The 27,909-nt window shown below is 33.4% G+C and overlaps 1 protein-coding gene across 1 annotated transcript; it reads right to left on the reverse strand.

Annotated features, from left to right (window-relative positions):
* Positions 1 to 327: 327 nt before the first annotated feature.
* On the reverse strand, positions 328 to 9,799 carry LOC132563331 (leucine-rich repeat-containing protein 74A-like). Its single transcript, XM_060228095.1, has 13 exons — positions 9,782 to 9,799; positions 8,365 to 8,845; positions 7,931 to 8,124; positions 7,327 to 7,434; positions 6,617 to 6,710; positions 6,139 to 6,188; positions 5,573 to 5,654; positions 5,311 to 5,396; positions 4,512 to 4,706; positions 3,771 to 3,866; positions 2,857 to 3,120; positions 1,904 to 1,989; positions 328 to 457 (listed from the first exon to the last, which is right to left on the reverse strand). Exons 1-13 carry the CDS (start codon positions 9,797 to 9,799, stop codon positions 328 to 330), a joined length of 1,884 nt encoding a protein of 627 aa, XP_060084078.1.
* Positions 9,800 to 27,909: the final 18,110 nt, after the last annotated feature.

A 27,909-nucleotide genomic window follows, 5' to 3' on the forward strand; every position in this document is an offset into this window, starting at 1 on the left:
AAGAAAAACATTTGGCACAATGCGTAGTTATTATCATGAATATCATTGTGATATTTCCTATGAAGACTCTTGTCATTGTCCCGTCTTCATGAAAGATTAGCTTCGCGCATATTTCTGTATGTTAATTTTTATTACGATTAGCGTCGATTAGTAGACAATATCTAGAAAGTGAATCTATTTCATGAACAATGATACGAGTTGTGTTTCCTGGGTATCTCAGTATGGGTAACGAAATCAGAAAATGGCGATTCCCGCATTAGTAATGTATTCCAATGAACAAAGAGACACACATATAGGTAATTTGTAGTGATCGTCTCAATAATATAACTATGGTTTCTCGTTGATCGCCGCCAGAACAATTTTTCTTAAGTCAGCAGCTTTTTCCTTCGTTGACCGCAATCTCTCTTTCTTTTGACGCATTTTTCTCCTGAACATTCGTTCCCCTAGCAACAGTTCTCTGTAAACAAAACAAAGTCACAAATATATATCAAAATAACCAAAAAAGCTCAGATAATCCACATGCATTTTAAATCGATAATTTTGCTTTTCTGAATATTTTGTAAATAACGCTTACTAAAATGAAATCGTGGTAATCATTTCATATTTAAGTTCCGTAAATTGCTGCGGGCGTAATTACTTCTTTTCTAAACCGTATCTATTGCATATGGAAACAGCGTATACAGAAGAAATTGAGACCGATAATAAAGTTCGTGATGACAATTATGAATTTGAAATATGTTAGTCAAAATACCAGTTAACTCGTTATGCCTTATTATACAGGTTGTTCAGAGTGTATGAAATATTCCCAATCCTTTGTAAAACATACTCGGCTTATATTGGTCCAATGTCACAATGAGATATCATATTATGACGTGAAAAAAATCAATACTGAATATTAATATTCCGCAAATGTACCTTTAAAAGCCACATAACCTCTGATCATTTTTTGCAATTGTATGAAACTGCAAGCACTACAAATATTAGCAATTCATTTACAAATACAATCCGTAGCCAAGCTCTGCAAACAATAGCGATTTACTTACCTCAAAACACTACAAACATTAGCAATTCACCAATCATTACGACTGGAATCCAAACACTACCATCATTAGCGATTTACTTACCTCGATATACTTAAAACATTAGCAATTCCCCAACCAATACTACAGGTATCTAAACACTACCAACATAAGCGATCCGCTAAAAAAATGGCGACCGTCCACAAACATTACAAACACCATAGCTAGCCGATAAACCGATATTCCGGTTTATAACATCCTGTAACAAGACCACTCCAAACGACTGGTGAGAATAACGTGTCTTTTTAATTACAAAATAGCGCTATTCTGCATTTTTTGCAATGAGGTGTTAATTCTTTTAACAACTGATGTTAAAATGATTATAAAAATTACCCTTGGCTCTGAACAGCAAGCACATTATAATGTTTTCATGTGCCGATGAATTACATTTAGCAATCAATACCTAAAAACACACACTATGTAATAAGCTCCATATGCATGTTGTACTTACCCAATAATCGTTCAAGATTCCTTATCACGCAAAGTTTAAATTTGATAATACATAAATGGATGACGGTATATGCAATGCTCAGTATGAAGATAGAACCTTGAATTATAGCCATAGAGTATAAAGAGAGCATTAACCTTTGTGATTTCAGAATCCACATTGTTCGCGAACAGAGAATCGGTATTGTTTATTAAAAAGTTTAATGTATCTTTGCTATGGACGAAATCAATCTGACTACTTGTTTTTAAGTGAATCATATAATAAAAAAATAAAAATTAAGTCACTGCTACGATACGGATGTGAAAATAGTTTTTTTTACATCATTATTCAAATTGGGGAAATAACATAATATTGTGCATCGTAAGAACAAACTTACTTAAAGTCTACTTCTCCGTCACCGTCCACGTCCAGTTTATCGAGAAGGATGTCTAGCTGGTGTTCAGTTAAAGGAACCTCCGCAGTCTGGAATAAGGATAACAGGGAGTCTAATCAACATATCGTTAATATGTAATCACCGAAGACAGATACATAAAGACTTAAAGTTTGGCCAGTTTAAGAGAGACAAAAAACAACAAAAAAAAAAACCCAATATGACGACATTATAATTATAATCTAAATTCAATAAAATCAGATCAAAATATGACAAAATAGAAATTTAGTTGGTGATTCCTGAAAAGTACAACTTATTCATTGGCGACAAATTTAACGTTAAAGTAAAAGATTTAAAATCCAGATTTTAAGTGAGAGCAGTTCGAAGTGACAAAAACGTTGAATTTAGTCGACATATACTCTACAAGTTGTTTTCGATAATTATTTTAAAAAAAAATTGCTATTTTACAGGATGGAGTAAAATCGATAAAAAGACATCTTAGAAATACAATTAAAACAGAAACCAAAAAGTATCTTTATTGATTTCATTGGAAAATACGACCTCATAACTTCAAACCTTTGATTCAGCAGGGAAAATTTGAACAAAAAGCAAACTTCTTTATAATACTCTAAATTCAATATTTTTTACAAAATTTAAAGTGGCTAAGAAATGAAATTTACTTTAACCACTCTAGATAAACACTTTTCTAAGGAAATTGAATGTAAAGGAACAGTAAGGTAAAGCAAGTAGAAGAGATAGAGAGATAGAAAAAGGCATGTAACCTAATAGCAATGGCGTGAATCAGAAAGACATGAAAGCAAAACGAAAAGACAGCATCAGGATATCAGGAAAGATAAAACACAAAGTGAAAAGACAGTGAATCTTGCGTCGTTAAAGGTGAAAATCGCCGAGAATGTCAGCCTAGACATATGTGAAGGTTCTCCTAAAACAATACTTACAATCATCCCTTTCTTGAATTCATCCCGACTGATACTCATACTGTTATCCTTATCTAACCATTTCATAAGATCTATCACACGATAATTGTTGTCGCTCATGTACTTAAACAGTTCATACACAGCGTCCATGTTGCCATCTATGCCATCGACGGCAGTGGCCTTTAGGTCCCTCCGCTTTATAACAGGGCCGTGTGCAACCTCGAACGATCCCTTCGCTTGTAGCTCGTCAGCAATGGAGAAGAATTCTTCATCTACCTCTGTGTCCTTCATATAAAATTTCAAAATTCCAGGAAATGTTCTTGTTTAGCAAAAATATCAGAATGTTAATATATGTTCACCAGGGAGAAAAAGTGAACAGGCATAAAAATGACAACACAATAACGTGATAACGCTGTGAGTTCCGTAGAAAACATTTGATTTGAATATAAGTCTGTGCTGATGTGTTCTATTCGATATACCAGACAGTAAATACAACAAGCATCATAAAATGTGTTTAACCTGTGTTGCTTGTGTTTCTAGAAGAAAAAAAACTGTCGTCACTATTGGTTCTTTCATTCCACTTTCTTCGACAGACACCAAAGGGAATGAAATATCACTACGCCTACTTAGATGCTACTTTTATCAACAAATACCGGGATATTATCATTGAAGTAATAGGGTATAAAGTTCCAAATATTTTGTTTTAATTTGTTTTTTTTATAATTTGTTTTATTTAAATTAAATTTTGGATCTATGATTAGAATGAAATATTCATCTTCGTTAAGATCCTTTCATCTTTCATTCCCAGTCTCCAGTTTTTTTCAAAAAAGAATTAAATGACTGAAATAAAACAATAAAATGATTACTATTTGGAATGCATAGATCAAATAGTTATAGATCAGGGCTTCCATCACTTCATAGTAATGCTAACTTACCCCCATATCTAATGTATGAACTCGGCATGATTCTGATTGCTCTATTGCCTTCAAAATCACCAGTGCCATTTTTGGAATGATAAGATTTCCTCCAATCTGAAACAAATATTCGCTAGATGTAATTTTGCATTAGGAACATCAAAGAATATATTCGGGAGGACATTTTAACATATAAGAGAAAATCTATCATGTGTATTTTTGAATAAGAAATGACATAGAAAAACTTATTAAGTTTACATAAATTACCCTAATAATGGTCATTAAAAATCACATGTTTAATTTTTGTAATTTTATGTTGTTTTTCATTACTTTCAGAAAATAAATACAGCATCCTACCAGTCAAGTTTGACGTATCGACAAAGCACAAAGATAGATATCTTGAATTAAAACGAATTGTCATTGCTTTGTGTGTTGTACTGTATAACATTAAAATAAAATCATTTGAAATACAATGCAGGGACATTAAAGTTTCCTTTTGTAGACATTATTCTGCAGATGAGCAAGTATATTTCCAAATCATTGTATCATAACGATACACATATACAAACCTTATTAACCTGTCTTTGTTTGTGATCCAACATCTTTGGTACATGACTAATTAATCTCCTTTGTAATTAGATAATTTGATTAATAATACTAACAGATTTGTAACATATCCTATTTATTAATTATGATTAGTGTGTCTATACATCCATCAATACCCTGTATTAAAGTAGACCAATAAGCTAGACGATTACTTACTCTGAGGATTTCTAGTCCATCACTTTTCTGAACCCCTTTCATGAGGAAGCCGATGGCAGTGTCCCCTAAATGATTGTTAGATAAATCTAATTCCTTCAGGGTAGTGTTTTCTTTAAGTGTCACCCCTAATATAGCACAATCACCTGCCGTAAATCCGTTCCAAGAAATATCCAGCTTCCTTAGACCTATGTTTTTCTTTTGTAATAATGAAATGAAAGAATGTCATTACAATAATACGTTTTAATCACATGACGATGGTTTTGAGACACCGTCTTGGATAGTGTGTGTATTTAGGAAAACAAATTACTTTATTGGTTAAAGAAAAGAAAATTCCAAAATATTAACATAATCAAACTCAAATTCAATAGAACTAGGGCAAAATATGCTTCATTGACGTCCACCGCCATATAAACCTTGGTCAATCAAGGTAAGTAATGTCAGGTTCTCAACTGATAACTACTTATACAACAATAGAACCCACAGGCAAACTAATGAGCATCAAACACGCCTAACGTCATATCGCACAAAGAAACAGAACATTTCTCAATGAGATCACATTAACTTATATATAAAACTGATATACAAATGCACAAGAGGTATCTATCCTTGACGAAGTTATCATATGTGCTAATAAAAATGTAAAACCATATCATGATATAAAAAGCAAACTACATTGACAAATATTCATAATTAAGAAAACTGAGGCACCAACGATACAATATCAAAGCTTGTTGCCTGAAAAGATATTACGAGTATATCACAGTAATATCCCGCATGTCTGTCTTAAAGTGTTCCCTACCTGTAGACAGGCAGCTATAGATTTTGACCCATCTCCTCTGATATGGTTCCAACTCAGATCGATGATCCGCAATGTATCATTCTGGGCTATAATAAAAACAAGTACAATACAACAAGAACATCGTGATAAATTCACAAAATTATAAGTTACACATTAAGAAAAAATTCAGGAATATCTTTTTATCTCTGACAAAGAGAGACGTGCCACGATACTAGGTTGACCAAGGTTTAAGTAGGAGTGTTTATACATAATATCTACCTACCTAAAGCTTGAGCAAGAACGTATCCACCTTTTTCACCAAATTGATTATGACTAAGTATCAACTCCCGTAGAATCTTATTGTTCTGCAAGAAAATTCAAAGCAATGTCACGTTCATAAGTTTGATATAATTCCAAAAACAGAATGTTACATGGATAATAAAAGGCACTAGTCCTTTAATTCAATATATTTCATCATTTTCATATATCAGATAATTTTAGAACAACGTCAAGTAATTGTGTTTGATCTGACCCGTGTCATTATTCGAACGAATTAAAAGCCAAGCAACGAATTGTACGCATTTACTTATAAATTTTAAAATACTTGTCAAAAATCATTATAGTTTAATTAATGAATTAAAAGAATATCTTAAACTTACCAAAAAGATAATTCTGGATTCAGTTTTCGAAAGGATGAATGGACAAATGATGCATTTTGCAAAATCATTTACACTTCTCAAGAAACGGTATAACGAAAGCATAACTTGCCTAGTGTTTTTGAATGATCAGTGTGAACAATATTGCTGTTTGTTCACACTAATAATGCAAAACTTGTCAAATCATACTTACTTCTAGTAAGTCTGCTACTGTGTAAGCATCACTATCTACGAATCCACTCCCTGAATGGTTTATAAAAAGCCACATCAATTCAGCACATAGTTATATAAAACAGATAAAACAACTATGAATATAAATAAAAAATCACTCAAAGCTTTAATACAAATGTAACTATCACTGCTTTAAATGAATCCGGCTTTTCTCTTTTTTATTAGATGGAAGTTTCTTCATCCAAACATGTTTTTCTATCGGTAATTAGGTTCACATTTTTATTGTGCTTTTAGGTTAAGGAAGCCAGCTAATGTATGTCATTTTTTTCCTTTTAAGAAAAGAGAACCTTATTTCTTTCATTACTTCATATATTCATAATACAGTTTATTGTCTTTTTCTGAATCTCTTTTTAAAACATCAGAAGTATTTTTTCTTAATCTGGTGGAATACGACCTTGGATTATTATCAGTAAATGTAATATTAATGATTAATCACCTACCTGTCAGATCTAAAGACTGTATGTAAAAGTTGTTCTTCATCATATCAGTAATTGCACATAATCCTTCCTTTAATACTAAATTCTCTGCTAAACACTGAAAGGTAGGTACATATAAACATTTAGCTTCAAGACTCCGATAAGATATTATCATATACATAACAGAAAAGATTGAATAAGTTTCAAATGTCTGGTTTTGAGATTACAAATACGTGTGCCCTTTGTGTGACGTCATATTTAAATATAGTCAGATCTTTTTCATTTCGTGTGAGATTTTATTAAACGAACCTTAGAATTATAAATTTTTGCGAGCTTTGGTGGGAAAAATATAAAACTTCGAGACGAAATTTTCAAATAAAAATGTGAAGGACAAAATCAAACAGATGCAACCATTCTATTTTACCATATCAATTAACGATGTAACGTCATTGTAGAAATACGACGATCGATGTATGAGTGGTGCAGCAAATGAAAACCGCTGCAGGGCACATTACACTCGTGACATATGAACAAAAAAATCCAACATGGGCGAATTCACTGGATAACAGAGTTTGTGATAAAACACAATACCAAAGCGAGAACAGTCAGGAAAAATAGATTTTTTCCCCAAATTAACCCAGATATTAACAAGTCCCGGAATGCATTATATAAAATTATTCTGTAAAAAACACCTTATGTCCTCTTTATAGATGTATTATATAATGGCGACTTACAACGTCTGTAATATTATGATTCACTTCGAGCATCTGAGCAAGGCTTTTCGCTCCTTCAGATCCAATTCCGTTGTCTTCTAAATCAAGACTAGTCACTGTCGGATTATGCTAATATGAAATGAAAGGTTGAAGTATTACAGACACGCTTCATAGTTGTCTATGATAAGTAAGGACATAGCTTATAATGGTCTGGACATTACTTGAGCAGTGTCCAGAAGTTCATTAATTATAAATTATAAATTCACAGTCTAATTACAATGCATGGACAGTGATCAATTGAGTGTGATACAAAGCAAAGTTATATCATAGATTGACACTACACATGAATGTAATCAGTCATTGCTCTTGTTGACTGCACATGTACAGGATATCTGCAAGCATGGAAGTTTAAAAAAAACAGGTAACTTATCCAATACGTCTTGCATTTGCCTAGGAATTTCGACATCATGGTAGCAGTAAAGAATTAGAGAGAGAATCACTTAAATATACTTGTGTTTATCATGTTAGACAGGTAATGTAGGAATGTTTTATATCGAATTTGAAAGAGTTTACTGAAAATATGTATTTTTATTTTATTTTACAATAAGCGAGCAGTCATACTCACGACCAAAGCTATGGCTAGAGCATCAGCACCTTTGGGGCCGAGGGAGCGACACCGCAGTTGGACAACAGGACTACATAATTGTTGTGTGAGAGAGCGAACTGGGATGACTCCTACTTGTCTACATGAATCTGTGTACATCTGGCGAATTGCGTGAGAGGTCTGTTCCTCCTCGGGAATCACAGGAACAGGTTCCACTAGAAATATAATGATTGGATTTGCGTTACTTCTACCGGCAATCGAAAACGCGATGAGAAAACAATTGATGATAGATGTTTATACCACGACAATACATTTATTATATTCCACCCCTTTCTATATTTTTGGAAATATAATCCTCACGCTATGGAGTGCCTTTGTTCTTTCGATCAATTAGCATTCCAACTGTTTTATTCAATATACAACCGGAAGAGCAATTTTGATAAATAAATACGTACCATCAGACATTATGTCATATCCAGTGAAGGTAAACTCCTTTTTAACTCTGAGCTGAAGAAGTTCATTTGGGGGAATGCTATTTGTAATGTTCTGTTTCCTTTGACTAGACGTTTGTGTTAAGTTTGATGATGTTCTAGATGCAGGCGGTGGAGTTTTCGTTGTGATACCCTGCTTAGGTTTTGAGGTTGCTTTCAACGAATGAGAACTAAGAAAAAGAGTAGCACTTCTTTTTCCAATCTGAACGTTTGTTGCCTCTCGCTTCCCTTTCGCTAATGTTTCTGGCGTTTTTGTATCCACTTCCGGTTCCGGTGATTGTTGAATTTCACTAATATGATTCTGGTCTATGTTTGAGCTCTCCCTAGAGGCAACAGGTGATTTGAAACTGCCTGTTTCTATATATTGCCCTACACCATGCTGGTTGTCTGCTATTTGTGATCCATCAGGCACTTCTACCTCTCCCTCGGTATCCATTTTGTTCCCCTGAAAGTTAAAGATAAAGATCAAACACTGTTAAATCACAAGGGAATATCTAAAACTGTACGGCCTTAAATAGAGTCCGGTTAAGCATTTCTGTGAAAGATCGCTAAAAAAGAAAGAAGGAGGAAGATGAGGAGGAGTAGCAGCAGCAGGACCAGGAGTTTGATGAGAAGAACTGACTTCTGTTCTTAAATCTTAGTTTGTTTTTTGAGTTTACAATCATACGCCACTGTGTTTTGACCGACTTGCTGCGTCAAGATTAAGTGATAATCATGTCCCCGTCGCGTCTAATCGGGTTACTGTTATAGAATGTTCCTTATGCATTAATGATATTGTTTGGATATGCAGACTCGACAAGTAGCGTGTGCTCTGTCTGATCCCGTAGTAAGGTACTAAGACTTTGTAGTGGTATTCGTTAAGCCATATTATCAATTATATTGAATGTATTCATCACGTCACCAATCAACCTGAAACCTGACAGCTGAAGTCTTTTGTGTACCATCCAGGCCCTACAATTATAAACACTTTGAAATGTTTTCGAGTGTTTTGTCTGTTTACATAGGAATTATTAAGTAAACTCAAACAATTATACACAAGTTTGAACATTTTCTCTAATAAAGAGTTATTTTTTATCATTTAGTATTTGGACGTGTAATCAAAATGTTATACAATCTGTGGTGACATAGGATATGTAAGTTAATAAATATAGTGTGTATGATTAAATATCTGTTGTAGTAGCCATTTATCACACAAGGTATTATTATGTTATGTATATAACTATACCACGAATAACCATATAATGCCGTTTATAGAGTTTATTCACCACACACAAATTTCATTATTTGGTGTCAAAATGGGAATATATAATTTTAACCATATGATTTCACCAATGAGTCAACTAAACATACGATATATAAATCTTTCTTTGTTAAAGTTTACCAGTGGGCTGTAAGCCATGTTACCTTTGTGTAGTAACTATATCTCAGGCTCCGATACAATACAGTACCATACAATATACATTAATACGTTAATAGTACAATACTATTCAGTATATTAATACGATCAATGGAGACACTATTTTCACACAATATCTTTATATTGCTATCATTAGTATTAACATGTCTCATTGGTAAATGGTATATTTGTGTCATTAAGAAAATAAAAGGATAATTTTACATGTAGCACGTGTTTTTACATTGTAGATCTTCACAGTAAATACTATAACATGAAGATATTTACACAGTTAATTTTATATTATAAACCGAGAAAGAAACGAGCATTTCTAGGCAGTGTCAATAATGTATCACAAGCAGATCATTGATGAATGATTAAGTGTTATAAATAATACTAAAAAATCTTATCTTACCATCGTTCTGGCTAGAGATGATCGCTGTTATACTAAAAATCCTGGCAGTGCAGTTAAAGATCGCATTTAACTATGACATCGTCCCCCATAAAGAATTGAAACTTTGCGGCTGGGATTTTAACTAGCACAAGGTCGATATGATGAAAAACATTGACCTCGTTTGACCGCTGACCACTGATAAAGTCAATAAGAAGTAAATGCTTATGACCATCAGACTCTCACATAAATATAGTAAATAGCGCTCCTTATCAGAGATCCAATCATTCGACTCTACCGGAGTAAATTAAACCTTCTACCCCCCTTTAGACCAGTGTTGAAACAACCAGATCAATCAGTGGCAGAGTCCATCTTAGCAGCTGAGGAAGTATAGGAGTTAAATGGCTTTAATAATTCTCAGGAACATTACTAGAAAAGCTAGCAAATATTGATCCGTAAGTAACGAACGCTTATGATATTGTCTTCAAGGTTTTAAAACCTATCAATCAGGGTATCTATTACTACCTACAAGGATATGTTTCGGTCAAAGCAGGGTACTTTGTCTAGAACAAAACGAAAGCAACGACAAGTTAGAATCTTAATTCAAAGCACATGGCGAAGGAATGTTTTTAGTATACAATTATTGCATATGAGCCAGCGTGTACTCTTATTAAACTTAAGTTTAAAAATATAATCCTAACTGATTTCTTGTGTCACGGTTCTATAACCTAAAAAAAACATACAAATGTTCGTATTTCTTGTATTCTCATTATTTATGCTGATAAAAATATTAGGAACTAGAAATGTTTGCTCCAAACAGGATGAAATATCTCTCCATTTAGCTAAATATTTTTAAACAAAGACAATATTTTCGATAATGTGTATGATAAGCGTGAAGATTTCAACTGAAGTACTGTTAAGAGAGATGCAGGTTGATGTTGATGAAGATTATGGATAAGCTGTATGTTCGCCATCATGAACCAAGATGTTCGATACTAGATGTAAACGTGGCTTTCATCTGATAAACATACATTGTACATGTACTTGAGTTGACCAACTTACATGACGGGCGATACCGATAAAGCAGAAGACGCTTACCCTTCTGGGAAACTTGGTCTTATTCCATTTTGCTTTTTCAAGTGTCTTCTTGTAAATCTTTCTATTGAAAATATTTTGCCATTGTTTCAACAAATTTGATTTTGAACTAAGGTAATTTAAGCATATTGGTATATTCTTGTCGTTTTTGTACCCTTGAAATGCCATCTCCCGGAGATCTTGTTTTTATATAGTTAGGATGTATCATCTGATTACTTGTCCACTAATTTCTTAACATATTTTAATGTAAAATCTTTATTAAATATATGACAAATTAACAAAGAATTGTATTTAATAGTTTGCGGAATGATTAGTTAAAATATGATTAAAAAAAATAAAATTCTGTGTAACTACGATCGACATTGTTGTTTTGGTCTTGACTATACCTCATTGTTATGTTTTGGTCCTTGATAATACTTCATTGTTTTTGTATTTTGTGATTGGGTGAAACTTATTATTGTGCTTTGAGTTTGACTTTACCTCATCATTGTATTGCGTATTGTTTCTACAATATCTTTTGTCTTTGTGTGTTTTCTCCGCGTTTTATTTCATTGTGAGTTACGTGCTTGGACAAATGTGTTAACTGATTGCTTTGTGAAGTTTTTAGTTGAGAAGTAGATTGTTTGACTCATGGCCACCTCGAGCTTAGAACTCGTGGTCTTCTGCACCTTCATGTAGCAGAAAAAAACCCGTATTGTAGTTTTACACGCTATTGGTCCCCAAATAGTGGAGTAGCGATGTAATGGTCAGTAACAAGGTATAACCTATACATTCACAGCCAAAACCTCTTCTAATGATAACGTAAATATTATGTGTAAGCTATGTGTGTAAATATACAGTAAAACTGTCTATGAAGTGAACAGAGAAATGGGACTTTTATAGACAATGATTACGAACATGTAATCTTTACATAGAGATGACCATATACTCAGGTTTGGTTTTACTAAACCAAATCTTTATAGTTACATATATATTTGTTTATGAAAACGATAATCTATTAACAAACAGTGATACAAACACTCTTGAAGTTAGTTATTTCGTTTTGTTTTTAACGACATAAGCGATTTTATGATAAAAAGTATACATGTACGTAGATGAGATTAAAACTGACAGAGAGAAATTGAATGGGTCGCTTATGTTATTGTATCTGGTAACAAAGCATGACAAAGTACACGAAAGTATTGACTAAATAAGTTTGGATAGATTTTTATCTTTGTTCTTTGATTGATTCTGTTTATTGATTTACATACTACACATAGAAAAAGTATTTGGTATTTCAAACATACGTCATTGTAGAAAAAAAACTCAATATAACTTTGTAATTACCAATAATCGATCTGGTGATTGATTTTTGGTCAAAAAAATATATATTAAATTAAAACGTAATATAATTGTATTTTAATTATCAGATCCCAGGTGAAATTATTTTTCAAAACAGAATATTTACAACTTCATTTGTTTCTCATTTCTGGAAGATTGGTTTCAAAATCGTGACTTTTCATTACGACTCGACAAACCAGAAGTTAATTTTGTTTTTCTCGTTGTGAAATAACTATGTGTACTGATGTATGATAACATATATTGGTCTGGACTGACTGATCAATACCATAGATCTCAGAATCGTAGGGTGACAGGTGGAGAGATGGGAAAGAGAAATATAGAATCCCTACAATGATTGGTGTCCAGAGAAACACTGGGTGGGTAAACATATATCACAAAGACAAAAGTCATATTATGATAATTCACTACCAGGGCGAGGTGAAACATGTTATAAGATCCAGCAGAGAGTCAGTAGAGAGTCAGTGTGAAACCTGAAATAAGTCCAATATAGAGTCAGTGTGTAACATGAAATAAGTCCTATATAGAGTCAGTGTGAAACCTGAAATAAGTCCAATACAGAGTCAGAGCGTAACCTGAAATAAGTCCTATATAGAGTCAGAGCGTAACCTGAAATAAGTCCTATATAGAGTCAGAGCGTAACCTGAAATAAGTCCTATATAGAATCAGAGTGTAGCCTGAAATACAGGGTCACTGTGAAATCATGAATGTCCAGTACAGGGTCGACATGACACCTTGGATATGTTCAGTACATGGGCGATGTGAAAAATTGTATAAGGTCAAGTACTGAGTAGGTTTAAAATCTGAAATATGGACAATACAGTGTCAGTGTGAAACATTGAATAAGTCCAGTTCAAGGTTAAAGTGAGACATTGAATAAGTCCAGTACAGGGTCAATGTGAGACAGTACAGGGTCAATGTGAGACATTGGATAAGTCCAGTACAGGGTCAATGTGAGACATTGGATAAGTCCAGTACAGGGTCAATGTGAAACATTGGATATCTAGTACAGGATCAATGTGAGACATTGGATAAGTCCAGTACAGGGTCAATGTGAGACATTGGATAAGTCCAGTACAGGGTCAATGTGAGACATTGGATAAGTCCAGTACAGGGTCAATGTGAGACATTGGATAAGTCCAGTACAGGGTCAATGTGAGACATTGAATAAGTCCAGTACAGGGTCAATGTGAGACATTGGATAAGTCCAGTACAGGGTCAATGTGAGACATTGGATAAGTCCAGTACAGGGTCAATGTGAGACATTGAATAAGTCCAGTACAGGATCAAAGTGAGACATTGAATAAGTCCAGTTCTGAGTGTAGGTGAGACATTGAATAAGTCCAGTACAGGGTCGGTGTTGAACCATAAATAAGTCCAGTATGAAATGGAACATTAAGGGATTCTAGTAAAGGAACAGACCACAGGTATTTCAGTTCAATACACATTAAAAATAAAATATTATCCACGTTTAGTATACTTATTGTGTGTGATTTTCTGACATACTTTTAAATAATGTTATTTACGTCTTTCGTGACATCCATGAATACGTATAGCCAGCACAATCTCGAACCATTAATTCCACACGTTTGAAGATCAATAGTAACGAATACTATTACTCTATCAGTAATTGGGCCAATTTAACATCCCTAGTCAAAATCATTCGGTATGGTTAATCTGTTTAAATATCACATGACAAGCGGAATATAACGTCTTTGTAATCTCAGCAATTAACTGGTCGTATAAACAGTTTTATTTGTATGGCTGTTTTAACTTTTAAAATATACAATTTCAATACACTAGGCTTTACGTGCACATTCATGTGTTCTCGTTTCTTGTTTCCGAATGGTCTTGTCTGTTTACGTCATGAATAGCTCAAGGTGACACAAAAATGTTCAGATCAACCGACGATTTATGTCTGTCAAAACATAGCAACTTCGCTATATCAACGATTGTAAATCGTAAATAAGATAATTAAACATTAAGTATGTTGGAATTAAATATTCGAGAAAAATTTAAAACACGACTGATAAATGCACTACAATAAACACGTAAATATACATTGTCACTGATATCGGAAAGGTATTTCGGCTTTCTGGTATTGTAATAAATTTTCAATTTGTGTTACATATAATTTCAAACCGCTAATACAATAAACAATAAACAGTTGAAAAAATAAAAGAAAAATATTTTGTCTAACATGAAAAAAGATGCATAATAGTATAAGAATCATAGGTATTCTTATGTAAATTGGGTTTAAACTAAAAATAGAAGTGGCAGTAGCTGACGTCAGAGCGATTTCGTGTTAAATTTAAATTGATACGTTCATGACAATTTTTTATGGTAAATTTTGACCCCTGGGAGCACCAATATGTCAGGGTACTAGGCAACGAGGAAACACTATACACGTGTTTACATTAATAAAATAATTAATATATCATTATCATAATTTCATACAGATTATCATTGACACGTTAAAGCGAAGAACTGACCTGTGTTTGAAAATGAAAATTTCCCATGATGAGTTATTTCCGCACAATCCAAAACCGATCAAATCACAACACCGTCAGGCGGAACCACTAGTCACACGTGGGTGCTTCACACAGCCATTTCTCTATAGTTTTCTACAGACTATTTTGTCACACGAATTCTAATCCGTTCACGTCTTACATATCATGTCTATACCGTCTGATTTGCTTGATTGGCCTTATAGTAGAGGAATTACTCTGTATTTTATCGATATATAGAGAGTTTAGTAAATGTTTAACTCCCACAAAAATGGCATTTATCGATGTATGATCTCGGAGAACCCCGTGGGCAATTTATATGGAATTCTTTGTCGACCTGGTCTTACAGTCATTCAGAAAAAAGGAGTGTTATATATCGGTAAGAAAACGGCGTATAGCCATTTAATTTGTTTCTCTTTTACGTCGAGGTAAACTTGTTAACAGTCAGTCCGTAATCCACGAACAGTTGGATCGTGACACGGACAAAGGTCTTGACTTTATAGATTGGTTAATGGTATATCATCGCGGTCACTCACGCGGCACAGAATAAAAATAAAAATATTTATGTTGGCTTAAATACACGTATTTTATGTAGGTGTGTGATGTCTTATATATGTATACAAATCGGGTCATTTTGTACCAGCTAAGCAACAGGAAGGCAAGAAATAAAAATGTTATGTATTTTACCCAAGTGATAAACACAACAGCTGATGAAATACCCATTAAATGTATTATGTGTGTTAGCTGGAGCCGGTAAGATTAAGACTGGCTAGTATATAAGACTATTCAAAATAAACCCGGTGATCTGTTATTTTACAGGTTCTATTACGTCACTTGATTTTTCCTTCATCAATTGTAGTCATGTGACCGCTATTGATCTTTAATGCGATTAAGAAACGATTTAAGTGATTAAGTGATAGCGTTATACTGGACAAGAAAACCATTACCGACGTAATTCGGAATCAAGAAACAATTCCTAACATTATACTGAATAAGGATGTCATGTATATATTATATTATCATTATATGATATATTTAATCATGTAGTTAATCATTACCTCGCCATTCGTGATGTTTTACCTGATCTAGTAACTATGGTGATGCTTTACCTGATCTAGTAACTATGGTGATGTTTTACCTGATCTAGTAACTATTGGTGATGCTTTACCTGATCTAGTAACTATGGTGATGCTTTACCTGATCTAGTAACTATGGTGATGTTTTACCTGATCTAGTAACTATTGGTGATGTTTTACCTGATCTAGTAACTATGGTGATAATTTACCTGATCTAGTAACTATTGGTGATGCTTTACCTGATCTAGTAACTATGGTGATGTTTTACCTGATCTAGTAACTATTGGTGATGCTTTACCTGATCTAGTAACTATGGTGATGCTTTACCTGATCTAGTAACTATGGTGATGTTTTACCTGATCTAGTAACTATTGGTGATGTTTTACCTGATCTAGTAACTATGGTGATAATTTACCTGATCTAGTAACTATGGTGATGCTTTACCTGATCTAGTAACTATTGGTGATGCTTTACCTGATCTAGTAACTATTGGTGATGCTTTACCTGATCTAGTAACTATGGTGATGCTTTACCTGATCCAGTAACTATTGGTGATGCTTTACCTGATCTAGTAACTATTGGTGATACTTTACCTGATCTAGTAACTATGGTGATGCTTTACCTGATCCAGTAACTATTGGTGATGCTTTACCTGATCTAGTAACTATTGGTGACGTTTTACCTGATCTAGTAACTATTGGTGACGTTTTACCTGATCTAGTAACTATTGGTGATACTTTACCTGATCTAGTAACTATTGGTGACGTTTTACCTGATCTAGTAACTATTGGTGATGCTTTACCTGATCTAGTAACTATTGGTGATGCTTTACCTGATCTAGTAACTATGGTGATGCTTTACCTGATCTAGTAACTATTGGTGATGCTTTACCTGATCTAGTAACTATTGGTGATACTTTACCTGATCTAGTAACTATGGTGATGCTTTACCTGATCTAGTAACTATTGGTGACGTTTTACCTGATCTAGTAACTATGGTGATGTTTTACCTGATCTAGTAACTATTGGTGATGCTTTACCTGATCTAGTAACTATTGGTGATGCTTTACCTGATCTAGTAACTATTGGTGACGTTTTACCTGATCTAGTAACTATTGGTGATGCTTTACCTGATCTAGTAACTATGGTGATGTATTACCTGATCTAGTAACTATGGTGATGCTTTACCTGATCTAGTAACTATTGGTGATGCTTTACCTGATCTAGTAACTATTGGTGATACTTTACCTGATCTAGTAACTATGGTGATGTATTACCTGATCTAGTAACTATTGGTGATGCTTTACCTGATCTAGTAACTATTGGTGATGCTTTACCTGATCTAGTAACTATTGGTGATGCTTTACCTGATCTAGTAACTATTGGTGACGTTTTACCTGATCTAGTAACTATTGGTGATGCTTTACCTGATCTAGTAACTATTGGTGACGTTTTACCTGATCTAGTAACTATTGGTGATGCTTTACCTGATCTAGTAACTATGGTGATGTATTACCTGATCTAGTAACTATGGTGATGCTTTACCTGATCTAGTAACTATTGGTGATGCTTTACCTGATCTAGTAACTATTGGTGATACTTTACCTGATCTAGTAACTATGGTGATGTATTACCTGATCTAGTAACTATGGTGATGTTTTACCTGATCTAGTAACTATTGGTGATGCTTTTCCTTGTCTTGTAACGATGTCAGTACTGGCGATTTTTCAACTGATAGCTGATAGTTTAGGTAACTTACAACTCATACATTTGCTGTAAGATATATTTGTACTTTTGATTATTTTAACATTCCGAAGAGATCCTAATTTTTTCTGCTACATCTATATTTGATAAAGCAGTACCAGGTGATCGATTGTCTTAGATAGTATCTATGACACGGTATCTAAATAGCATATAAGTACCTACTTATCTATACATTATATATGGTAATGGTCGACTGACATGTTCACAATGGTGACCATGTTACTAATATGAGTAAACAGGTAAGTTATTATCCCACGCCTCAATGAAGATGTAGTCGTGTTTTAAACTTGTACAAATCCTTTAAGAAGAAATCACTAATATATTTATATATTTGAATATAGGATGACTCATCCCATAAAGTTATTTCATACAAGAAACTGTTCCATCGAACATCGGAAACTACACTGAAGACATCATTTTTTATCAAACTGATGTCTTAGTATTATACATCTTATATGATTACGTCACAGTTTCCCTTCAAAAAGAAAAGGATATAGAGAAACAGTTATAAGAGGGAGGTATTGAAACTTTCACCAGTTTTGTACTTACGGTCTTGAAACTATCACCAGTTTTGTACTTACGGTCTTGAAACTATCGCCAGTTTTGTAGTAACGGTCTTTAAACTAACACCAGTTTTGTACTTACGGTCTCGAAACTATCTTCAGTTTTGTACTTACGGTCTCGAAACTATCTTCAGTTTTGTACTTACGGTGTCGAAACTATCGCCAGTTTTGTACTGACGGTGTCGAAACTATCAACATTTTTGTACTTACGGTCTTGAAACTATCACCAGTTTTGTACTTACGGTCTCGAAACTATCTTCAGTTTTGCACTTACGGTGTCGAAACTATCACCAGTTTTGTACTGACGGTCTCGAAACTATCTTCAGTTTTGTACTTATGGTGTCGAAACTATCACCAGTTTTGTACTGACGGTGTCGAAACTATCTTCAGTTTTGTACTGACGGTCTCGAAACTATCTTCAGTTTTGTACTTACGGTGTCGAAACTATCGCCAGTTTTGTACTTACGGTGTCGAAACTATCTTCAGTTTTGTACTTACGGTGTCGAAACTATCGCCAGTTTTGTACTGACGGTGTCGAAACTATCAACATTTTTGTACTTACGGTCTTGAAACTATCACCAGTTTTGTACTTACGGTCTCGAAACTATCTTCAGTTTTGTACTTACGGTGTCGAAACTATCACCAGTTTTGTACTGACGGTCTCGAAACTATCTTCAGTTTTATACTTATGGTGTCGAAACTATCACCAGTTTTGTACTGACGGTGTCGAAACTATCTTCAGTTTTGTACTTACGGTCTCGAAACTATCTTCAGTTTTGTACTTACGGTGTCGAAACTATCGCCAGTTTTGTACTTACGGTGTCGAAACTATCTTCAGTTTTGTACTTACGGTCTTGAAACTATCACCAGTTTTGTACGTACGGTCTTGAAACTATCACCAGTTTTGTACTGACGGTGTCGAAACTATCACAAGTTTTGTACTGACGGTCTCGAAACTATCTTCAGTTTTGTACTTATGGTGTCGAAACTATCACCAGTTTTGTACTGACGGTGTCGAAACTATCTTCAGTTTTGTACTTACGGTCTCGAAACTATCTTCAGTTTTGTACTTACGGTGTCGAAACTATCGCCAGTTTTGTACTTACGGTGTCGAAACTATCACAAGTTTTGTACTGACGGTGTCGAAACTATCTTCAGTTTTGTACTTACGGTCTTGAAACTATCACCAGTTTTGTACGTACGGTCTTGAAACTATCACCAGTTTTGTACTGACGGTGTCGAAACTATCACAAGTTTTGTACTGACGGTCTCGAAACTATCTTCAGTTTTGTACTTACGGTGTCGAAACTATCGTCAGTTTTGTACTGACGGTGTCGAAACTATCTTCAGTTTTGTACTTACGGTCTTGAAACTATAACCAGTTTTGTACTGACAAAACACTTAACACCTACATAATTGTTGAGGCTGTTTGATCCTATAATTGGTTGTTTAAAAAGTGATGTAAATATCTAAAAATATAAAGTGTTATGGTGTAAATAGACTTCATTCCTTATTCACAACCTGACAACAGTATTACTGTTTACATACAGTAACCAGTGGATCATAAAGCGGGTAAGGAACCAGAAAATTGTATGAGAACGTGGGCAGAGCTTAAATCGATTGTTATCGATAACAAAACAATTTTGAAAATAGATCACCTTTTTTTATGAAAAAATAACATTGTTTTGCTTTTAGTTTCTTGGAAGAGAGGATCTTCAAATCTTGGCATGGTGAAGACAGAGGACAAAATCTTTATATCAAATGGAAGATTGACGAGTTCAATAGAAAATCCGCTACCAATACAGCTTGTACACAAGATATTGAGATGTTTTCAGATCATCATTTCGAACACACATCATGCATAATAATTTTCATAACCCCGTTTCTCGTTATCATTAGTGTTTCATTTAACGGTCAACATTATACACTATTCACAACACGGGAAGTGTTAACTTACGAGAAATTACTCGTTAAATATAATATATAAATATAAGTAAGGTATGACTACAAGGATTGCGGATGGCATACATTAGACGTACCTCACATTAATACGGATATGTTATATCTATGTAGACATAAGGGCCACTTTATTTTAAGGTTTTCAAGATTTTTATTCACTCGGCCACTTTAAGTGTAGAACAAGAGGTCACCTATTTGAAGTACAATTTACAAATACTTGCATCAATGTCTGTTATAGCAATAATTAAACTAAGTAGGCAAATCTTCATTATTAACTACATTTGATTATCATCTGAAGGTACATTAATAAACTAAACAAGTTACAAACGCAACTATTGCACGCAGTAAAAAGTTTTCCCATAAATTAAAGTAGAAAGTGCATTATACTGATTTTAATGATAAATGTAGCGTTGATATACTTGCATGTACAATCATCGCCCCATTATCTTTAGATTACAGAACAATAGATATAGATAATTATCATCTTACCTATAGGTCAATCGAAATACCCCTGTATCATACAATATACTCATACAATTACATCGACTACACTGTAGACAAGTAAAAATACCAATTCATTCGGTACTTGTTTTGCGTGTTTAAATTTTTTGCAAAATATTTATCTGATTTAGCTATATAGTGTGATTTCTTAATCAATTTGTAATTATCCTAATTTCGTTTTTGACAAAGACCAGTTCGAGGTTTCTGTAACCATACTTTCAGTAATGTGACCACTTTACAGATTATTAGTTACGCTTCAATAAACATGAATGAACGCTTATCACGTCAGAGACCAGTACTATAGGGATGTCAGATACCAATTAGTACAACTGATAATAGCAAAAAAATCTTTTTGAATAAATGTATTCTTACTTTTAAATAAACGTTTCTTTCTTGACGTCACATGATTATCGAGATGCATCAAACTTGTCGTGACGTTCCAAGGTACAAATCTTATTTTTCAACGATCTTCGATATAAAAAATATATTTCTTAAAAAGTGTTTATAATATCTGTCAATTCCAGAATATGCGTGCTGGTTTTCTGCATACAAACAACATGAATTTAATTGTAAATGCTTATTATTTGCGAACATTTTCTAAATAATTTGATTTTTCATACAATGGTGAAAATGTTCTCTTTAACAAAACTCTTTTCAAGTAAGAAGCCACGAATCCGTCACATTAATCACCAGTCATCGTGCTCGTGTCTATCAAATATTCTTATCGTGAACAATAAAACTATCCAGCTCGAAAACTGTAAATGAATTTAGAATGAAAGACCACTTTAAAGTAACAAATAACGGGGAAATAACTTTGTTTAAGGGAAAAAGGCGGGGAAATAATGCAAATATATGAATATAACTGAGTATGATATCTTAACAGCCATAAGATAAATGTGACAGCAATAGTAAAAATTATATTTCTAAAAGTCGCAAAGTTACACAATAATAATAATTTGAAACAATCGAGATTAGTGACAATATTATATTTCTTAAAGCATATGTTAAATAACGATCTGTATAAAATTTAACATTAAGATATTTTCAAGTTGTATTTCCAATAGCAATAGGTTAGCTGTTTAAACATTTTACATTCCTTAGCGTGGCTAGTGAGCAGAACGAAATTGGCTTTGAGTTAGGGGAGTTAATACAAGAATAATACTGGTTGATTAGCTGTTTCACCTGTTAAAGATCTACAATAAATATTAATGACAAATACATAACTTAAAAATCAAATAACAAAATCATTTCAACATAGAAATTAGATATCCAATTCCTCTTCTGCTTTATGTAATCCATGCTAATGGTAATGTATAGTTATCGTATTATGGCAGAGTACATTGTGAAATTATATGATTTCCGAGATATGGTCTATGCTTTAAATGGTCTCAGGCTTCAAATTTTGCTGAGTATCAATATCAATATTGAACAAGAACATCATTAATAATTGGTCTAATGAGCATATAATTGAATAACGTGAAATGTAATGATTTCCAGAAATACCCTTAATGGGACAATAAAGGAATTAGGTAAATAAAAAACATGTAAAATGGATAAAAATATATCTTAAATGTAAAAGTATTTGAAGAATTGTATTGTATAAAAATGAATAATTAAAACATGTAAATACGCACAAATATGAATTTCTACATGAAAAAGTAATAATAAACAGCTTACCAACAAGAACCTGTGGGTATATACGGGTGTATTAGATGTACAGTAAAACATAAATTACACGCTTACCACAGATCTGCAGAGAGCCATTCATGTTGATTTGTGATTGAACTCATTTATCAAGAAAACAATGCAATATGTCCTTAACTAGAAGGTTGTGAAGGTTCACATGTGCATTGTCTTATTCACAATCGCCACGTGTTGAACTTCGATACCAGTATACAGAACTCCTCAGCCGAAGTTTTGGGGGAGATGTAAAGATAGCTTATAAGTAATCAATAAGTTGACAGGTAAGTGATCTATCTGTGTAGACTTGATCAACATATAATTTATAGTTATGAGAAGGAAGAAGTAGCTGTGCTACATTAATTGAAAATATGTCATTTAAATACTTCTGTGATTTCAATGGCGCTTGGTAAATGTTCAGCAGAGCCTGTCAGTTTGTCAGTTAGTTAAAATCTGAGGATGAAAGACTTGTTTAGTAAACAAACAGGGCAATGAAAAGTTTAAATTGAACCACAGGGCATTGTAACAGGCCTGTATAACGCTAAATACGCATATAATACAACTATGTATCCCTCACAGTTTAACGGCGGGACATCAAAGAAGTTTATCATCTACCAAACCTATGGATACCGCTAGTGGTCAACATATAGACATAGCACCTGGCGATTACATTGTGATGTACCACATTAATATATATTGATAGGAAGACTTGACTTTTATGACATATATATATATATCACCACACATGATAAAATTGTGGGATAATGATTTCTTGAATACAACACTATTTAAGCGTGAAACCATTATCATAAACTATATCAGCATACACAGCTAGAATAAATTCATATATTCATAATTATGATGTGATCAGCTGACTATTTTTTTTCAGATCAAATTGTGAATATATTGGTGTTAATGGAAGAACATCAAAGATATTGATGTACACTTCGTATATAACAGAATATATATAGGAGTAATTTAGCATATAAAGCCAATATAAGGCCAATATAAGCCGAGAGAACCAACTCACATCTATGAAAAAAACAGATCGTTTAGAGAAAATGCTTCATTTTGTTTGTATATATAAATATTTAGTATAAACTGAAAACGATAAATAAAACAAATGGTAGATAATATGAGACTATTTCAATATCTAAACGAATTTGGGCTCCCAAACTGTATTTCGCCATTCCAGTCCTTAAGAATGTAGATATGATATGGTGAAAAAATAATCAACAAGACTTCTGTTCGAAATATAGAAAGGCTCCATAGAATTAGATAAGGGAGTTAACTATATACTGATACACTTGAGATAACATGTTGTATAGGTATAGTCAAAACATTCATCATTAATCATGATCAAGTATGTAAGGATTAACAAGGATAAGCTACACGATAACTTACCTTTGTAAATCTAAGTATTTCTTCAATCCGATAAAAAGGCTAAAGTACATGTAATCAGTTTCAAATTGCTTGCAGCCCTTGTATATATACTTGTGACTCCAACATTGTTTATATTCTAGTATTCGAATGTGCAATTTTATTTTATGTACTCCGAATTGAACAAATGGTCAAGAACAAAATCCGAAATGTAACAAGCAATAGATAGAAAATGCCATAACGTTTAAGATCATGGCAAATGTTAAATAGATCTTGTGAATACAAAGATTAAACATTCCATGATGGACAGTAACTGTACATCAGTCCAGCGGATTCCGCTGAACACAATTAAGTTTTTCCACAGTTTTAAAGAATTGATTTACAGTAGTACTTTAAACAGTTTTGCTAAATATGAATTTCGTCTTAATATCGTTACGACATTTGCACACGTATCGATAATATGTTTACGGATACTTCAATGTTATTTTCAACACTAGTGGACATATCTAAAGGTGAAATTAAATTAGTCATTTAATGACTGATACAAAATAATTGTATTCAAAATAATGGAGTAGAGAAATACAAAAGTAAAAGAAACATTTGTATATTACAGGTAAAGTACAGGTAAATCTCGGGTGACAACTGAAGGTAATAAGAAAAAATATCAAACACCATGTCATTGTGTCATAAAACAATACCTACCTATTGTCTTTTAAACTGTAGGGAACTAGGGAATCTATCGCGTTTAGTAACCGTAAGGCATGAAATCACTATGATTTTAAAAATGTATATGGGATATAGCCTATTTTCATAAAAATCATTTTTTGGAGATAACAAATTGCATGATTGAACTGTAAGTCTTATCACTGTATTTCGTTTTTGATCGTTGACGAAAATCAAAACTTTGATAATTCGATTTTTTAAAAAAAAGTGAATAAATAAACAGATTGATAGAGAAAGGAAAAATAAAAAGAAGGTCTTTCCGATCGTTTGTAAGTTAAGTTGATCCACAATAATGGAAATTTAAATACTCATCAAAACATATATATATCATATTTGTAATACAAAATTACACTTGTCTGTTGTAAGATCATTTAAAAACATATCAAACTTCCATTCAAAACCGAGAAAACATTTTAAAAGGATATTTGTATGAAATATTGATAGTATAAACGCTTACCTGATTTTAATGAACCTGTTCCGAATTAATTTCTTTCCGAAATGGGATTTCCTTGTGCCACAACAGTCTCCACTTGGCTTATAACTGAAATCCACTTATTTTCTTAACTATGGATTTATACATAATATGGTTTAATTCACACTGCTTTATACTGTTAAATCAGACCGAATAAATAAACTGTACATTTAAAAGTACCTACAGCATTAACATTAAGTAAACAAAGAAGTGTTAACACACTACAGACCGTAAGTATTCTACAAAATGGGTCCTTTAGTGAATATCACATATCTATATAATCACAGTGGTAATTTCAATGCAACCACATTAAGAATTGTACAGGAATTTGAATCAGTTTACCCCAATTGAATGCACTGTTACTTTACTAACTAATCGTATAGCTACTTGAGAAATTGATAGCTAAGTTAAGATCAGATTTACGGAATACAAATAGAATCTACTTGTACTTGCCAAGGACGTGATATTAGTTAAGAATACAATTATTATCTCCATGTACGTCATAAGAAACATACGTTTAACCTGTAGTTCAGAAATAAAATCATACATTACCTCCTTAATAACCAATTTATACGATAACGTAATGGTATATCTTGATACGCTAAAACATTTACTGCAAAAAAAATATGCAATACGAATCGGCATAGTTATCGTTGTAAGATATTTATAAAATGTGAATTTCTTTGTATCAACGATGCTTCTATATGAGTTATGTTTAAATATTTAAAATTTAGTATGTATTTCCGTTTTTTGTATGTCCTTACCTTGTGTTTGAATGCTTTTGAATTTCTTATCTTTTCCTTGTGTACTAATGTTCGGTGTGTGTTTTCCTTGTGTTCTAATGTTCGGTATGTGTTATCCTTGTGTTCTCATGTTCGGTGTGTGTTTTCTTTGTGTACTAATGTTCGGTGTGTGTTTTCTTTGTGTTCTAATGTTCGGTGTGTGTTTTCCTTGTGTTCTAATATTCGGTGTGTTTTTTCTTTGTGTTCTAATGTTCGGTGTGTGTTTTCCTTGTGTACTAATGTTCGGTGTGAGTTTTCCTTGTGTACTAATGTTCGGTGTGTATTTTCCTTGTGTTCTAATGTTCGTGTGTGTTTTCATTGTGTACAAATGTTTGGTGTGTATCTTCTGTTTTCCTTGTGTACAAATGTTCGGTGTGTGTTTTCCTTGTGTACAAATGTTAGGTATGTGTTATCCTTGTGTTCTAATATTCGGTATGTGTTTTCCTTGTGTACAAATGTTCGGTGTGTGTTTTCCTTGTGTACAAATGTTCGGTGTGTGTTTTCCTTGTGCACTAATGTTCGGTGTGTGTTTTCCTTGTGTACAAATGTTCGGTGTATGTTTTCCTTGTGTACAAATGTTCGGTATGTGTTTTCCTTGTGTACAAATGTTTGGTGTGTGTTTTCCTTGTGTTCTAATGTTCGGTGTGTGTTTTCCTTGTGCACTAATGTTCGGTGTGTGTTTTCCTTGTGTTCTAATATTCGGTGTGTATTTTCCTTGTGTTCTCATGTTCGGTATGTGTTTTCCTTGTGTTCTAATGTTCGGTATGTGTTTTCCTTGTGTTCTGATGTTCGGTATGTGTTTTCTTTGTGTACAAATGTTTGCTATGTCTTTTCATTCTCCAATGATGTTTAGTATGTGTCTGCCCTGTCTAATGATGTTTGGTATGTGTTTGTCCTGTCTAATGATGTTTGGTATGTGTTTGCCCTGTCTAATGATGTTTGGTATGTGTTTGCCCTGTCTAATGATGTTTGGTGTGTGTATGCCCTGTCTAATGATGTTTGGTGTGTGTTTTCCTTGTCTAATGATGTCTGGTATGTGTTCCCTGTCCAATGATGTTTGGTATGTGTTTTCCCTGTCTAATGATGTTTGGTTTGTGTTTTCCTTGAATACTGCTGTTTGGTTTATGTTTTCCTAAGAATGATACCCGTTACCCGTTACCTGTCAAGGTCTTTTTGTGGGTACATGCCAGTCTTCGCCATCACAATTGTGTTTTCTGGTTCTGGCAAAAGCGGAAAGCAGTCTGATCTAAATTTAATGGGTTGTGTTTAACCGATGCCCATTCAGATTTCCTTTTGTTTCGTTGAGTGTGCTGGATGATACTTCTTTTCAGTCAGAGTAGTCCACGAATTAATTATGCGTTGTAACAACGAGTCATTTCTAAAGTCTAGTCTACATTAGTTTTCTTTTAATGGTATCTCGTCCTTAGTTGGATTTTCTAAGGTAATTGATGTATGCTGCACTTATCAATGCCTGGCATAATACGGTACACTACTATCGTGTCCATTGGAAGTCTACTGTATAGAAGGGAGGAAAATCCTAATGCAAGGAATCTTTTCTAGGTGGGATTGATTGCGACTAAATTTTACCAGTTCCTTTGCTTGCCTTTGGACATGTTTCAGGGCGAAAGCATTTTTTAGATGACCGCCCGGACTGGGAAAGCATATTGTAGATGTGGCTGGACTAAAACCTAGTATATATTAAGGGAAAAAAGCCTTATTCGTGTGTCAGAAAATACTTCAAACTATACCTAGATTCCTATTGACTATTTCCACTTGTTGTTGTAAGAGTGGTGATCATTTTAGATTTGTGTCTGCTATTACACTAAGTTCTTTTTCTTCGTCAACGCGAGTAATTGGTACTGGTATGTTGTGTATTCATTCACTAA

Source organism: Ylistrum balloti, unplaced genomic scaffold (genome assembly GCF_031769215.1).
Source record: "Ylistrum balloti isolate Yb309-2 unplaced genomic scaffold, AGI_CSIRO_Ybal_v1 Utg369674, whole genome shotgun sequence".
Taxonomy (NCBI): domain Eukaryota; kingdom Metazoa; phylum Mollusca; class Bivalvia; order Pectinida; family Pectinidae; genus Ylistrum; species Ylistrum balloti.